The sequence below is a fragment of the Bison bison genome, unplaced genomic scaffold, assembly GCF_000754665.1.
Source record: "Bison bison bison isolate TAMUID 2011002044 unplaced genomic scaffold, Bison_UMD1.0 scf7180017864495, whole genome shotgun sequence".
NCBI lineage: Eukaryota > Metazoa > Chordata > Mammalia > Artiodactyla > Bovidae > Bison > Bison bison.
In genome coordinates this window covers 11,470,821-11,488,365 of record NW_011495054.1, presented here as the reverse complement: position 1 = coordinate 11,488,365, position 17,545 = coordinate 11,470,821, and the positions used below count along the sequence as shown (strand labels likewise).

Here is a 17,545-nt window from a genome sequence, read left to right as displayed (position 1 = left end):
AAAAAAAAAAAATCCAAAAATAAAAACCAAAAAAAAACCACGGATGCAATGTGATAAAAATAGGGAGAATTATGACAATCCAAACTTATCTTTACAAAGGCCACTCAAGTACATAAAATTTTAGAGTTCTGCACGCATTGTAAGCAAAGCAACTGGCTGCACTGAATGCTGTGATTAGAATATAAATGTTCAATATGAAACACAGAGGCCCTTGATTTAACATTATAGTTTCTTCTTAAATTGTGGTTAGTATTAGCAGACGTCGGTTTTTATCTTGTACTAAACCATTATAAATAAAAAGAAACACTGGCTAAATACACTAAAAATATCTCAGCAAGCCTTTTGCTTATTAGTACAGCTATGAAGTATATAATGCTTTGTGCAGTAAGCCACTATCTGTGTCTACCACCCCACAACCTATTTCATCTAGTGATGGTTTGATGGTTTCTGGGACCCAAGTGCAAGGCAAAATAAAACACAAACAATGAAGAACACCCCACAAAGGTTAGCTTCTGGAAAACTACCAAGAGCAGCAAGTGCTAATGCTTTACACTGGGGGGCAATGTGACCTGCTTACTCGTGGCTAAACTATTTACTCACCCTCAGGGCTGGGTAGTTAATTATAAGCTCAAGCTAGGAGGCTAATGCAAAACCCCATGAGCTAACATCCAGCAATAGGAGAAACCACAGTGTCTAAAGACAGTCATCTACCTAGTACCAGTGGGACTGGTAGCCTAAGAGAAGTTTTCAGATATCTGACACTTACTCTCACAGTACCAAGTCTACTGAAAGTCTTTTCTAGGAAACACCTACAGGGCACTTTATATCTTGCCTACTACAGTTGGCCCTCCATATCTGTGGGGTTTTGATTTGGACCATTTTATATAAGAGATGTAAGCATCCCTGGATTTTGGTATCTGTAGGGGTCCTAGAAGCAATCCCCCATGGATATTGACAGACAACTGTATTTTACAGAGTAAGGGACCATCTTGAGACCATCGAAGTCCAAGGACGATGATTAGTCATTATCATGAATTACAGGCTACCATTAGTTTTATGTTAATGGGGCCCAGGCTGCTTTGCTTTTTAGGTTCTTACGCTTGCTTTCATTTCCTCTGTCTCACAGTGAGATACAAATATGAGCTCTAGACTGTGGCCTCTGTGATAACTTTTTTGACTGCTGGTAAACTTTTCACTTTTTTCCAAGGTCTTAATGGTGGTCCAAGATAACTGAGAGAGCCACGTAAACAGGTAGTTTTCAAGTGTGCTTCTTACAACCTATCACAGTAATTTGAGAGAATGGGTTCTTTCTTGCCAATCCTCCCATTCCCAAGTATTAGACTATGGGTGCATTTCCGGACTTCAAAACAACCCAGGGGTAAATAGGCAAGGCAGCCACTCCTGTGAACTTCCAAATCCCACTTGCACAGCATTCTGCTCACCCCAATGAACTAAGAAAAGGTCTCCAACCTGGGCTAAACATAAAGCCTACTGAGCTTTCACTTAGTTGGTGATCAGGAAGTGTTTAGAGACATTGGTTCTTCCTTTTAAGATCATAACAGGGGACTTCCCTAGTGGTCCAGTGGTAAAAAATCTGACTGCCAATGCAGGGGACATGGCTTTAATCCCCTGGTGCAGTATTTCACAAGCTGAGGGTCAAGCCCATGCAACGCAAACACTGAAGCCTGTGCACCCTAGAGCCTGTGATCTGCAACAAGAAAGCATCACAACTGGAGAGTAGCCCCAACTGCTGCAACCAGAGAAGGCTTGTGCACAACAATGAAAACCTAGCACAGCCAAAAACACATTTAAAAGAATTTTTAAAAAAGATCAGAGCTGAATGGAAACGAGAAACCAAAACTTACATGGACTCAATCATCTTTTTTGTAAAGATTTCATCAAATTCCCTCTTCAAACCTGTTTTCATGGTATCAGAAAGGACAAGGCTGGGGAGACGGTTAATATTTCTGTCAGCTTCAACTTCTTCATCTTCGTCAATTATTCTAAACAAAGGCAGATGCGAAGAAAAAAAATTATTTGGTTAAACATATATTCTATTAATTGGACAAAATTTTTAAAATAAAAAAGGATAAACTCAACAGGTGCTACAGCAAAAGGTTAAGTAAAGTATGAAACTCTACTTTGGAGAGAAGGAAGTATATACACAAGAGCTACATTTGACAAAAAAGATACCAAATTTGAAGGCTAAAACCCTCATAAACCAAAAAATTAATATTCAGAGATAGTAAATGAAAATATTTAGTACAGTTCTATGAAAAACGCTTACTTTAACATTTAAAGTGCATACTTTAATCTTCTTGATTTTTATCGTTTGACAGGCTTAGGATTAAGGAATCACCAGATGATGAATTAGACTAACTTGAAAGAGAGGAGATGTTACACAGGGACAACAAGAAGCCAGACGGATATGCTGTCCATTTACCTGTCCTCAATTTCCTGAAGCCTCCTTCGGGCAACTTCACACTGTGGTTCCCCCGTTGTCTGATCCATCTCTTCACAAATAACATCTAACATGCCAGGTGCAGAAAGGCCACTAGTGCATGGATTTACTCCATGACCCTCTATATCCTGATGTGCACAAAGAATCCAGTCGTTAGGACCAGCACAGAGCCCTGCTTCAGTTAGCCTTTTCTTTCTTACTGGACAACTGAAAAAAAAAAAAAATCAATGAAAATCCTGACTGATACAAATGAAACATGTATCACCACCATTGCTAATAAAATTCTGCTATGAAAAAAACTCTTAACTTTTGACAGTATGTGATTACAAGATGGAAAATCACGCATTTTCTTTTCTGTCATTCTCACAGCCACCCTGAGATGTTTCCCTTAACATCTGTCAAATTAGGTTGCACCTGCAAGATTTTGCCTTTCCAGATTAGAAGCGTTTGATATGAGAACTTAAGAGTCATTCTTACTTACTCAGCTCTGGAAAGGTCAAGTGGAAAGTAAAGAAACCAAGAATCACAAAGTAGCGATTCAGGGCCAGCCATACTTTTTCATACTGCTGCTGCTACTGGGCATATGAGGAGGTGGTCTGCAGGCATCCTATATTCCCTTAGGGCAAAAATACATGCTTCATCAGGTCTGCAGCAAGTACGACAGGTGCAGGTGACACTGCTCATTTCTTGGTTCTTGCCAAAAATGGTAGAGGCTGTCATTTGCTCTATGGGTCCCTTCCTAATGGGGTGCACTTTTCTCCCAGCTTGCAACATAAACTATCTTCACTTTCTAGAAAATTTTACATTTCACTGAGACCATAAGAGTTCAATTCAGATTACTCTGCACATGTGGAAACAACAATGTAGAAAACTAAAGTGCCCCCTCTAAAGTGTCACATAAGGTGAGTTGTATTTTGGGCACCAGATTCCAGAGACAGGTGCTGTATCCTCTATGCTTTTCATAGAGGATTCTCACTAAAACCTGCCTTGTTAGGGAAGTTCAACTGCTCAAGCTCTTAACGCATACTAGTATTTGTAAGCACTACAACATGCCCAACATTTAGTTGCTGTTTAGTCACTAAGTCATGTCCAACTCTTTTGCGACCTTATGGACTGTAGCCTGCCAGGCTCCTTTGCCCATGGAATTTTCCAGGCAAAAAACTGAAGTGGGTTGCCATTTCCTTCTCTGGAGAGCTTCCTGACCCAGGGATCGAACCTGTCTCCTGCACTGCAGGCCGATTCTTTACTACTGAGGGGTGTCCTGAACAGACAACCAGCCCTGCTCTGAGTATTTAGACCAAAAGTACGTTATTGCCTGGATATCACCAAGCACAATCTCAATCATATGTTTAGCTTATTATTAGTTTTAACTCATAAGTGAGTATTAAGAATGTCTCTCCATAAATTAAACACTTCTTTAATACTAAGCTTATTATTAGTTTTAACTCATAAGTGAGTATTAAGAATGTCTCTCCATAAATTAAACACTTCTTTAATACTAAGCTTATTATTAGTTTTAACTCATAAGTGAGTATTAAGAATGTCTCTCCATAAATTAAACACTTCTTTAATACTAAGCTTATTATTAGTTTTAACTCATAAGTGAGTATTAAGAATGTCTCTCCATAAATTAAACACTTCTTTAATACTAAGGTATGCGATGTTCTGGAAAGCAGAAGAAAAAGTTATACACATTAAGAAATCATCTAAGAAGGAGCAGAACAACTTTATAGAGATCAATGATGATTAAGTACCAGAGAAAATGGGACATAAAAGACTTTAAAGTTCTGATAAGAGCCACTGAAGTGGCAAGCAGGCAACACACTTCTGGGCGTTCGACATCCAACTGTCCAGTCCCTTATCCTCTCAGGGCCTCAATCTCTCCATCTGCAAATTAAAGATGGTTAACTTTTAAAGCCAATGATTTTTACACTTCAAAATTTTTATTTATGACATTAGAATTATTTAATAATCTCCTAGGAAACTTCCCTGGTGGCTCAGACAGTAAACAATCTGCCTGCAATGCAAGAGACCTCAGTTTCATCCCTAGGTCAGGAAGATCCTCTGGAGAAGGGAATGGCCCACTCCAGTATTCTTGCCTGGAGAATTCCGTGGACAGAGGAGAGTCTTGGGCTACAGTCCGTGGGGTCGCAAAGAGTTGGACGTGACTAAGCAACTAGCACTTCCACACTTTCAAAAGATAAAAGCAAAGAGGTCCTTGTGCATCCACAGCAATCCCAAAGCTATACAGAACATAAATGTTGTCTGGTCTAGAGGTTTTTTATTTTAAATTTTTTGGCCATGCCACATGACACGCAGGATTTTAGTTCCCCAATCAGGAATCAAACCCACGCCCCCTACATTGGAAGCATGGAGTCCTAACCACTGGACCACCAGAGAAGTCTCAGATTTTTAAACTGAGGCAACTTTCAAATCTACTGTCTTGTAGGTTTATTATCAACCTGGTGAGAAAATTAAAAGTTTCTGTTGGCAAAAAAAAAAAAAAAAAAAAAAAACACACAAAAGGTCAAAGACAACAAATCTGGGAAAAACACAACATACATAAAAAAGACCAATAAGTCAATAAAAGATCTGCAGAAACATAAAGAATTCACCCAAAATGAAACACAAATTGCTTAAAAGGAAAAGAGGTTCAAAATTGTATATAATTTACAAAACTTAAAAGTGATCTAATTTAATTATAAAATGCTTGCACTCATAAAAATACATATAATAATTATAAAACAAAAATCCATGAAAGTAATATTCAAAATACAGAATGCCATCAGCATCCCTATATGGTACTCTATTCCCTCCTCCCCGTAAGTACACACTGCTGCTGCTAAGTTGCTTCAGTCGTGTCCAACTCTGTGTGACCCCATAGACGGCACCCCACCAGGCCCCGCCGTCCCTGGGATTCTCCAGGCAAGAACACTGGAGTGGGTTTCCATTTCCTCCTCCAATGCATGAAAGTGAAAAGTGAAAGTGAAGTCGCTCGGTCGTGTCCGACTCTTAGCGACCCCATGGACTGCAGCCTACCAGGCTCCTCCGTCCATGGGATTTTCCAGCCAAGAGTACTGGAGTGGGGTGCCATTGCCTAAGTACACACAGTCTTTTATAATAACCACGTCATTTTAAAAAATATACATTATCATGTATGTAAATATGCAATATTAAAAGTTTTCAGTTCTGCCTGGTTTTGACCCTTATATAAGGAATTATACTGAATATGTATACATTTGTGCTATGTTTCTTTTGTTCCTACTATGCTTATAAGACACATCTGGGTTGGTAAGTGTGGTTCAGTGTTTCTTTTTCGCTGAACTGAACTCAGCAAAAATTTATTATGTTCAGATACTGTTAAGGGACATTCCAATTTTGAGCCATCATGAACAAGGATGCCATAAACTTTCTTGTACATGTCTTCCGATGAGCATGTGTAGTCAAAAAAAAGAACTGCTGGGTAAATGGGTATGTGTGCCTTCAACTCATTCAAAACTGCTTCCCAAAGTGTTATAGCAATTTACATTCTTATCCAATAGTGTCTGTGAGTTCCTGGTGCTACAGAACCCTCCAATATCTGGTAGTGGAGTACTTTCTCACTGTGCTTTTAATATGCATTTCCCTAAAGACTGATGAGGTCGAATATCTTTTCATTTGTTTGGTAATTTTGATATCCTCTTTAGGGGATGTCTTTTACTCATTTTCTTTTTTAGACATGCAGTATTTTCCCTATCAGTTAAGAGGTGATCAAAAAGTTTGAAAATACAATTCTGATGAGAAGATGGAGAAACACACATTCCCAAAGTTTAAAGGAGTATAAATTGCCAACAACTTGCTTAAAATTCAAAATGCATACATTTAAAGATTGAGCAATTTCCCAGCTAGGAATCCATTTATCTAATTACAAACACAAAGAACTTAAGACCAGGTCACTTTAGATTTGTTAGTATTAAAATCCATCACGGGGAGACTGGTTAATTACCTATTCCTAGCCTTACAACAGAATTCAACTCAACTGTTGAAAAAGAAATGAGATAGAACTCTATGTGTCCATATGCAACAAGTTACAGGATAGTAAAACGAAAACACCAGTGTTGCAGTGTTAACAGTATGTTACTAATAAATGTAAAAAACCAGAATTATACAGCTATAAACGTGCACATTTTTACATTATCTTCCTTAAGGGGAAACAGGCAATAAGGATAACCCTCTGGGGAGAACTGGGAGCATAAAATTTTGCCTTCTGCTAATTTTTAAAAATTTTGTGCATGTAATAATACTCATAGGCCTCAAAGTTCAAACATGACAATCGCTTATGCCTTAAGAAGCTTCCCTCTGACCTGCCCAGCTCACTGCTCTAAAAGGCAACCTGTGTTGTCAGTTCCTTGGGCCTCCTTTCAGAGACACCTGATGTTCCACCTTTTCACTTAAAAACAAATAGTTATGGATATAAAATAGGTTAAATTAAGTGACCGTTAAGTGACTAAAAAAGCACTTGAAACTTACTCATCCTCCTCCTCCTCCTCTCGCTTGTGTTTCTTTCTACAGTGAGTTGAAATACTGTTAAAACAAACAAACAAACTCAGTCAGTTGAGAAATTTACTGAGCTGGTACTTTCAGCATCCACTTTCAGGCTCCGATAATCTTGCCCACCCCACTACTATCAGCTCTCCCCTCCCTTGTCCTGTGGTATGGATATACAGGTCACACGGTCAGTCAGGTAAAGTGTTGGCTGGTCCTGACAAAAATCACACTGAAAGCTAAATTCATTCGGTCAAGACTGGGAGAGATAAACTGGGGCGACCAGCGTAGGGAAAACCTATCGGGGAAAGCACCATGGTGAGCACTTTAGTTTATGATCCCACTAGAAGGACCCATTTCTCTCCCAAGTTGCGGATGAGGAAACTCAAGAGTCCGAGAGTCGCTTAAAGTTGCCAACAACAGCTGCCGGGCGGCAGTCCGGAGGGAGCGAGGCGTGTGCGCGCCCAGGGCAGCTCCAGGCCCGGGTCTGGCCGGCTCCCACCCCCGCACGCCCAGGGTGAGTACCTCTCCTCACTCCCGGCGCTAGCGCGCCGAGGTCGGAACCGGACCCCCGCGCTGTGCGACCTCCGCGATTTACGGCAACCGCCTGTGGGGCTATGTCTCCTCATCCTCAACTTGAGGTTGAAGAGCCCCCGCCAGGGTCGCGAAAAGGGTCAACTAGCCCGCGCCGGAGCCTACACCCGCCCCCGCCGCCCGCCGGTCTCCTCACCGTCCGCGCGCCGCGCTCCCGCCGGAGCTGCTCGGGGTGGCGCGAAGTCCCGGCCGCGGGGCCAGCTCGGCGCCCTCCGTCCCCGGCGGGAAGGCCCGACCGGCGAAGGCCGGCGGCGGCTGCAGGAAGTCCGAGCCACCGCTCAGGGGAAGGCCGCTAAACGGCCGGCCGAGCGCCGCCATCGCCGGGGAGACGAGGAGGCTGCGCCCACGGCCCCGGCCGTCCGCGTCCCCGGGCTCGGCAGCAGCGGCCACAGCGACTGCCGAAAGGTACCCGCCTCTGAGCCCGCTTCCCGACCCCACGTCACGCCTTCTAGAACCCTCCACCCCAAGCCGCCCGGAGCACGCCGGGATTTGTTGTGTGTGGCGAACTGCTAGCGCGAGGGCTGCTGGGAGCTGAAGTCCTTGAGGACTACAAACAAGATGGCTTGTCGTCTTCGGGGCTGGAGTATGGCCCTACCTAGCAGAGGTCCTAGGTCCAAATCCTCACTCGTCAAGTAACCTCTATATCTCAGTTTTCTCAGTAGTAAAACCCGAAAACAGTAGTACCTATGTTTTTAAGATTGACAGGAGAAGTAAATGAATTAAAACCTCTAGAGCCCTTAGACGGAGAAGGTGATGGCACCCCACTCCAGTGTTCTTGCCTGGAGAATCCCAGGGACGGCGGAGCCTGGTGGGCTGCCGTCTCTGGGGTCGCACAGAGTCGGACACGACTGAAGCGACTTAGCAGCAGCAGCAGCAGAGCCCTTAGAAGTTCTAAGTTAGAACACTTCTTGGCACATGTAAGTGTTAGTCGCTCAGTCGTGCCCGACTCTTTGCGACCCCATGGACTGCAGCCTGCCAGGATCCTCTGTTCGTGGACTTTTCCAGGCAAGAATAATACTGGAGTGGGTTGCCATTTCCTTCTTCAGTCTTCGGTGTTTTAATGTAAATGAAGTTGGTGACACTTTAGAGGAAACGGCATGGAAGATCAGGAAAACCCTCAGAGTTCTCCTGAGCGGTATTGGCAAGCCTTCCAGCCTCTCTCTGGGGGCATCTAGAGACAACTGCTTGCTAAAGGGCTAGCAGAGTTGGCCGTCCCAACCACCGATCACGACAGTTACTTCCCATCTCAGGAAACGGCACCATCGTCTAGTCTGAGTTGCTTATACCAAAGTCAATGCCCTTCAGTCAAAGACCACCAAGAACTCACACTTGTGTTGCATATGGACACACAGAGTTCTACTTCATTTCCATTTCAACTGTTGAGTGGAATTCTATTGTAAGGCTGTGTGTGCTTAGTAGCTCAGTCGTGTCCTACTCTTTGCGACTCCATGGGCCTGTAGTCCGCCAGGCTTCTGTGTTCATGGGGATTCTCCAGACAGGAATATTGGAGTGGGTTGCCATGCCCTCCTCCCGGAGATCTTCCCACCCTAGGGATCAAACCCAGTCTCCCGCATGGCACGTGGATTGATACTGTCTGAGCCACCAGGAAAGCCCCATTGTAAGGCTAAGTGTAGACAAATCTAAGTTTTTTTGTATATATTTGCAAGTAGGTAAATGGATTCCTAGGTGGAAAATTGCTGACAATGTTTTTAAAATAAACATGTTCAATACAATGAGATGCAATGCACCAAATGTTTGTGTCCATTGCACCTCATTGTATATTAACCCAGATGGAGTAGAACATGAGGTTAAAAACAAGAAGTCGGAAGAAGCAAACATCAGCAACGAGCATTTATTGAGCACTTACTTCCCTGGTGGCTCAGACGGTAAAGTGTCTGCCTGCAATGCAGGAGACCTGGGTTCAATCCCTGGGTTGGGAAGATCCCCTGGAGAAGGAAATGACAACCTACTCCAGTACTCTTGCCTGGAAAATTCCATGGACTGAGGAGCTTGGTAAGCTACAGTCCCATGGGGTGGCAAAGAGTCGGACACAACTGAACAAGTTCACTTTCACTTTCTTTCACCATGCTAGGGCACTGCTTCTCATTACCTCCACCACAACTCTGTACTTCCCTGGTGGTTCAGACAGTAAAGAATCTGCCCATAATGCAGGAGACCCAGGTTTGATCCTTGGGTCGGGAAGATCCCCTGGAGGAGGAAATGGCAACCCACTCCAGTGTTCTTGCCTAGAGAATCCCATGGACTGAGGAGCCTGTCAGGCTATAGTCCATGGGGTCACAAAGAGTCTGACAAAACTGAACGACTAACATACACGTGTGCTAGGGCACTGCTTCTCATCATCACCACTTTGCAGAATAAGAGGCTAAGATTCAGAGAGGTGAAGGACCAATCTCAAGGTCTCACAGTTCATAATGGTTGTTCTGGAAATGTTTGATTGATTCCAAAACTAGTTATATCATCACCGCTTTCTACAAGGAAATAGAAACTTTTCTTCCCCTGCTGAGCATCCTCCAAATGCATATTTGAGGGAAGATCCTTGCATTAGTCAGGGTTCTGCAGAGAAATAGAAACTACAGGATGTGTATGTATGTATGTATGTATGTATGTATATATATATATATATATATATAAAAGAGGAGATCTATTATTGGAATTGACTCACTTGGTTACGGAAGCCAAGAAGTCCCACCATCTGCCCTCTATAACTAGAGAACCAGAAAGCCAATGATGTAATTTAGTCTGAGTCTGAAGGCCTGGCAATCAGGGAGCTGCTGATGTGAGTCCATATCTGAGTGTGAAAGCCTGAGCACAAGGGCAGAAAATGGATATCTCAGCTCAAGCAGAAGGAGGGAGCCCGTTTGCCCTTTCTCCTCCTTTTTGTTCTATTAGGGTCCCCATGGCTCAGTCAGTAAAGAATCAGCCTGCAATGCGGGAGACTGCCTGCCATGCAGGAGATGCAGGTTTGATCCCTGGGTCAGGAAGATCCACTGGAGGATGAAATGGCAACCCACTCCAGTATTCTTGCCTGGGAAATCCCATGGACAGAAAAGCCTGGCAGACCACAGTCACTGGGGTTGCAAGAGTCGGACACGACTTAGCCACTAAACCACCACCAGAACCCCCAGTGGATTGGAGGATGCTCCCCGCATCAAAGAGCCATTTGTATTACTCAGTTCCCCAATTCAAATTCCAATCTCTTCCAGAAACATCCTTAGAGGCACACCCAGAAATATTTCACCAGCTATCAGGAAATCACTTAGCCTAGTCAAGCTGACACATAAAATTAACCATCACAATCCCTAAAAAATTGATGTTCCTGCTTTAAAAAATACAACAACCTCTATAGGACAGAGAAAAACCTATATGTTCAGGGCTTGCCAATGACATTCCAAATAGAGGACCCCCTTCTCAAAAGCAGCATCTGGGGGCCTCCCTGGTGGCTCAGTGGTAAAGAATCCGCCTGCCAGTGCAGGAGACACAGGTTCAGTCCCTACTCCAGGAAGATCCCAAATGCTGTGGAGCAACTAAGCCCATGAGCCAAAACTAGCACAGCCAGAAATGAATAAATAAAGTTATTAAAAAAAAAGAAACAAGGAAGAGTAAACTAAATACAAAGCAAGCAGAAGGGAGGAAGTAATAAAGATTAAAGCTGAAATAAATAAAGAATAGAAAAGGGACTTCCCTGGTAGTTCAGTAGTTAAGGCTCCACACTTCCAAGGCAGGGGGCATGGGTTTCATCCCTGTTTGGGGAACTAAGATCCCACATGCTGCTACTGAGACCTGGTGCAGCCAAATAAATAAACAGTTTTTTAAAAATCAAGAGAAATCAATGAAACGGAAACTTGATTCTTTGAAAAAGCTAACGCAATGTGACAAACCTTTAGCTAGACAGATCAAGAAACAGAAAGCAAAGACTCAAATTATTAAAATCAGGAATGAAAGAGGGAATTATAAGGGAAAACCACAAATACCTGTATGCCAACAAATTAGATAATTTAGATGAAATGGATACATTCATGAACAAATTAATAAAACTGATTCAAGAAGAAACAAATTTTGAATAGACCTATGATAAGAGACTGAATTAGTAATAAACAATTTTCCTACAAAGAAAAGACCAAGTCCACATGGCTTCACCAGTGAAGTCTACTGAATATTTAAAGAAAAATTGACACCAATCCTTCACAAACTCTTCCAGAAAATAGAAGAGGAGGGAAAATTTCCCAATCCATTATACAAGGCCAGTATTACTTTGATGCCTAAATCAGATGCTAACTAAAGAATGTCACTCATAATCTGGCTTTAAAAGGATTAGGTCATTAGCCACTGCAGTAGCTGACTTTCTGCCCTGAAAGAACTTCAGAGCAGAGATTAGGAATGAGGCACTCTGCTCTGGCAAATCTGGCAGAACAGGTCTGCAGATAAATAGTTTCAGGAAAGAATTTTATGAACCCAAACTCTTGCATCAAAGCACTAAAATCATTAACTAAGATACCTGTTTCTATTTTAAAATAGTACAATATTTAAATTTAAAAATCAATTGTATTTCTATACACTAGCAATGGCACACTACTCCAGTACTCTTGCCTGGAAAATCCCATGGACGGAGGAGCCTTGAAGGCTGCAGTCCATGGGGTCTTGGAGGGTCAGACACGACTGAGCGACTTCACTTTCACTTTTCACCTTCATGCATTGGAGAAGGAAATGGCAACCCACTCCAGTGTTCTTGCCTGGAGAATCCCAGGGGCGGCAGAGCCTGGTGGACGGCCGACTATGGGGTCGCACAGAGTCGGACACGACTGAAGTGACTTAGCAGCAGCAATAAATAATCTTGAAAATGAAATGAAAATCATTTCGTTTACAGGAACATCAGAAAGAGTAAAATACTTAGGAATAACTCTTAACAAAATAGCATCTGACTTTTACACTGAAATTATAAAACATTTGAAAGAAATTAAAGAATGTAAATAAATGAAAAGTCTGCCTATGTTCATGGATCAAAACACTTAATATTGTTTAATAGTTTTTAAATTAAAAAATTTTTTTTTTTTGCTGCACCCAAGACATGTGGGACGTTAGTTCTCTGATCAGGGATTGAACTCATGCCTCCTGCATTGGTAGGTAGAGCCCTAACCACTGAACCACTGGGGAAGTCCAATATTGTTGTTTTAATACTGAATACGCCCCACATTGATCTGCAGATTCAATGCAATCCTTATAAAAATTCTAGCTTTTTTTGCAGATATTGACAAAGTGATTTTAAAATTCATACAGAAATGCAACTGTTGTGTAACAAAGATTTTGGCCTTTATCTCTGATTCTGGAGAGTGTTTCTGTATCCTGAGAATTACCTGACTGATAGGTGTGTGTGTGTATTATGAGCTCTATGGATTATTCCTCAGTTTATGCTAATGAATGAGGTGATCCCAAAAGGGGGCTGGTCATCAAAAAGACCAGCTATGTGATTAGAGGGTTGGGGCTTTGAGCCAGCCTAGCACCCAGGGAGAAAAAAAGAGACTGAAGATCGAATCCAACCACATGGCCAATGATTCAGTCAACAATATTTACACAGTAGTTCAGTTCAGTTGCTCAGTCGTGTCTGACTCTTTGCGACCCCACCGACTGCAGCACACCAGGCTTCCCTGTCCATCACCAACTCTCGGAGTTTACTCAAACTCATGTCCATCGAGTCAGTGATGCCATCCAACCATCTCACCCTCTGTTGTCCCCGTCTCCTCCCGCCTTCAATCTTTCCCAGCATCAGGATCTTTTCCAATAAGTCAGTTCTTCAAATCAGGTGGCCAAAGTATTGGAGTTTCAGCTTTAACCTCAGTCCTTCCAATGAATATTCAGGACTGATTTCCTTTAGGATGGACTGGTTGGATCTCCTTGCAGTCCAAGGGACTCCCAAGAGTCTTCTCTAGCACCACAGTTCAAAAGCATTAATTCTTCGGCTCTCAGCTTTCTTTATAGTCCAACTCTCAACATCCGTACATGACTACTGGAAAAACCATGGCTTTAACTAGACGGACCTCTGTTGGCAAAGTAATATCTCTGCTTTTTAATATGCTGTCTAGGCTGGTTTTACACAGTAAAACCCCAGTAAAAACTGGATGCCAGAGCTCATTGGAGCTTTCTGATGATGAACACATAGATATGCTGGAGGATGAAGCACTCTGAATGCATAGGGAGAGGTCATGGAAACTGCACTCAAGAACACCCCTCCTCCCCACTACATCTTATACTAGACATAAGATGTACCCTTTCTTCTGTACCCTTACAACACAGCTGTAATCAAAGTATAACTTCCCCTCAATTCTGGGAATCATTCCAGTGAACTGTTGAACCTAAGAGGTGTCATGGGAACCTCCTGGATTTGTGGCTAGTCTGTCATAAGCATAGGTGACCCCACTTGACGCTGGCATCTGAAATAAGGGAAATCTTGTTTGACCCAATCCTGTGCCCTTAAACCTGGTGAGTCTGATGCCAACTGTAGATGGTTAGTGTCAGAATTACACCGCAGTATTGCACTCCTGTCAGAATAGCAAGGGACCCGGAAAGCCAAACAATCTTATAAAAGAACAACAGAGTTAGTGAACTCAGCCTCTCTTCTATGATGAGAAAAACACACGGGGTTCTGAGTTGCTGCCCAGACATTTTACAGGGTGATAACCCTGATCACACCCAGAGTCTGAACATCTAGATAAGGACTTGAGTTTGGGGTGCTTGCTGCTCAGTTCTCACTTTGCTTTTCCCAGGGCACCTTTTAAAGTAACCACTTAAGAGTTAAGTGGTTAAGTAAAAAATTAGTGATCTCCACACCAATTACTTTATAAGTAATAAGTGCTTGCTACCCTGCTCTTTGAGGCTTCCAAGGTGGCTCAGTGGTAAAGAATCTGCCTTCAGTGCAGGAGATGTGGGTTCGATTCCTGGGTCAGGAAGATACCCTGGAGGAGGACATGCAATCCACGCCAGTATTCTTGCCTGGAGAATCCCATGGACAGAGGAGCCTGGAGGGCTACAGTTCATGGGGTCACAAAGAGTCGGACACAGCTGAGCAACTGAGCACATATACCCTGCTCTCTATCTCCAGCTCACTCCTGAGGTGAGACTGAGGGTTGCCCTTCCCCCACTCATTATAAACCACCCCACCTCCCATCTGGGATCTATAAGTAAAAATTCTTGTAACTTACTTCCTTTGTGTGGGCATATTGAAACTTTGCCTTCAATCAAAATCACCCCATGAGTTTCACTTCCCCAAAGTGGGAGCTCAGATGCTGAGGGAACTACCTTGGTACCCCATGTGGTGTTCTGTGCCCCGTTATTCAGCAGATCATAATCTGCATATTCTTAATTCAATACACCATCTCCTCAGCACACGTTCCAATTTCAAAACAGCTACTCTGCTCTTCAAAGCCCTAATTTCTCCATCTGTGAAATGGGGCTGATAGTTCCTGCCTGAAAGGGCCCATTGGAGGATTCAGGGAGAAGGGGAGTATAATGTACTTATTAAATGCCCGTCCACCAGATCTCTTTGCCCTGCCCAGACATTCTTCCTCAGCTGCTGGCATCCTCCAGTTGCCTACTGAACATCTACAGGAAGTTCCAAGGACGCAAACCCAACCTGTTCAAATAGAGCTCAGTCCCTCCCTCAGCCCTTACCCCAAGCTGCAGCTCCTCTTCCCGGGTCAAGGCTTCTCCATCTCCCCAGTGCTCACACCAGGCACTTGAGGTCCCCTTACTCAGCCCTCACCATAGCCAATTACCTGCCAAGTCCTAATGGTCACACCTCCTAGAATGCTCTTGGATCTGTCCACTTACTGTCCCCTCACCACCACGTTGCCTTTGATCAGAAACTATGAGCTGTCAGCTCTACCCAAGTCTCCGGATGTGTCTCTTTCTCTAGTTGTCTACACCCTCCTGATCTGGCTGCTTCCTTCTGAACACCATCCCTACCCCTTCCTTGCTCCTGCTGTCACCTCCTTGCAATAAGAGTCTTCTTTACTTTCGTGCATGCCATTTTTCCTGCTAACCTACCAGAAAATGCTAATGCCTTCTAACCTTCAAGATTCAGCTTACCATGAGGCACCACCTCCAGGAAGCCTCTGTGATTCCACCTCTAACCCTTGGTCAAGGTTAGGGGCTGCTCTTCTCTGCTCCCACATCATTCTGTGCTTCCCACGAATATTTGGTGAGTGCATCGCCAGGCCTTGTGCTGAGCACTTCATGTCCATTATTTTATATCCTCTTCACTCTTGATGTCATATTTGTACTTTGTCATGATTAAGGCTGGTGCTATAGTTATGCTTGTTTTACAGATGAGAAAAATGTACTTAACTGCTCGAGGTCACACGGTAAGAGGAACTTCCAGATGCAAAACCCAGTTCTGTCTGAATCTCTGAAATCTGCGGTATCACAAGTAACCTAACTTCCTTCCTCAGTCCACCGGATAAGCTGTCTCATTTTTTAAAAAAACCATTGAATTGTACACTTTATTATTATTTTTTTACTTAAAAAATTTTTTTGGCCATACCACTTGGTATGTGGGATCTTAGTTCCCTGATCAGGGATCAAACTCATGACCTCCTGCATTGGCAGCACAGTCTTAACCATTGGATCACCAGGAAGTTCCTGAACTGTCTTATTTTTTACCTTACTGCCATCACCTCCTCTGCAAAAGCCTTTCTCGCTTCTCTCCTTTCGCCAGCTGACTTAGCTCTTTCTTGCTTGTCTGTTTCCATGGGCAGTCCCAGGGAAATTTTCTGTTAAAATCCCAGTTCCAGCTTCTCTTAAAAACAATCCAGAGATGGTCAACACAGCGTCTGAATCTCAGCATGGCAGCAAGGACTAGGGTCAAGTAGCATCTCCTTTTCCCCCCACAGCTTTGGGATGGGGCATGTTCTAATTCCTCCAAGACCTCACCCCTCTCTGATGGCAGCCCCTTCCACCACCAACGCTCTGTGTGTTTCCTGCCTGGAGCCCTCACCCCTCTCAACTCTCCTGACTTTCTCTTGCCTTCCGACTGCGGCCCCTAGAAAGGAAAAATGGTGTCGTCTCTTTCTTTTTTCATCTGGCCCCATCTGATATAACCAACATGTTATCAAAAGTGACAGAACCAAAGGAATTCTTTGCCAAAGCAAAGCTTTAGTCTGCTGCAGCTGTTTGTCCCTTGCCACTGAACACACTAGGTGGTCACTTAGCAGCATCTTTCTTTTTGCCTGCTGCTGTTGCTGCTGCTAAGTTGCTTCAGTCGTGTCCGACTCTGTGCGACCCCGTAGATGACAGCCCACCAGGCTCTGCCGTCCCTGGGATTCTCCAGGCAAGAACACTGGAGTGGGTTTCCATTTCCTTCTCCAGTGCATGAAAGTGAAAAGTGGAAGTGAAGTCACTCAGTCATGTCTGACTCTTCGTGACCCCATGGACTGCAGCCTACCAGGCTCCTCTGCCCATGGGATTTTCCAGGCAAGAGTACTGGAGTGGGGTGCCATTACCTTCTCCATTCTTTTTGCCTGATTGTGGTCAAACAGGAAAAAGCCCTTTAGCAATCATAGATTACTGGTCATATAACTCCCTCAACTGTGACAGGACTGCCCCTTGGCTTCTGTGGAGAAAACAGTTAACTCAGCTGCCCTGAGATTGAGTGAAGCTATAGTGAAGTTGCTCAGTCGTGTCCGACTCTTTGCAACCCCATGGACTGTAACCTGCCAGGCTCCTCCGTCCATGGGATTTTCCAGGCAAAAGTACTGGAGTGGGTTGCCATTTCCTTCTCTAGGGGATCTTCCTGACCCAGGGATTGAACCCAGGTCTCCCACATTGCAGGCAGATGCTTTACCATCTGAGCCACCAGGGAATCCCAAGATTGAACATCCTTAGAAAGTGCTGCTCACAAGGTTGGCCCTTGGTTGGTGCCTGGGAACTTGGATTTGGGGAGTTTCCCTGGTGGCT

At 43.7% G+C, this 17,545-nt stretch overlaps 1 protein-coding gene across 2 annotated transcripts in view; it reads right to left on the bottom strand.

Moving 5' to 3' along the window:
* Window positions 1–8,010, bottom strand: part of CCDC117 (coiled-coil domain containing 117) — an 11,284-nt gene extending 3,274 nt beyond the window's left edge. The window contains exons 1-4 of one of the 2 annotated variants that reach the window (XM_010828715.1): window positions 7,716–8,010; window positions 6,971–7,024; window positions 2,444–2,668; window positions 1,866–2,003 (exon numbers count right to left, since the gene is read on the bottom strand). In XM_010828715.1, coding sequence (XP_010827017.1) covers window positions 1,866–2,003; window positions 2,444–2,668; window positions 6,971–7,024; window positions 7,716–7,897 — 599 coding nt within the window. In that variant the 5' untranslated portion in view covers window positions 7,898–8,010. The remainder of the gene's footprint in view (window positions 1–1,865; window positions 2,004–2,443; window positions 2,669–6,970; window positions 7,025–7,715) is intronic. The other variant, XM_010828716.1, reaches the window with a different exon arrangement.
* Window positions 8,011–17,545: the final 9,535 nt, after the last annotated feature.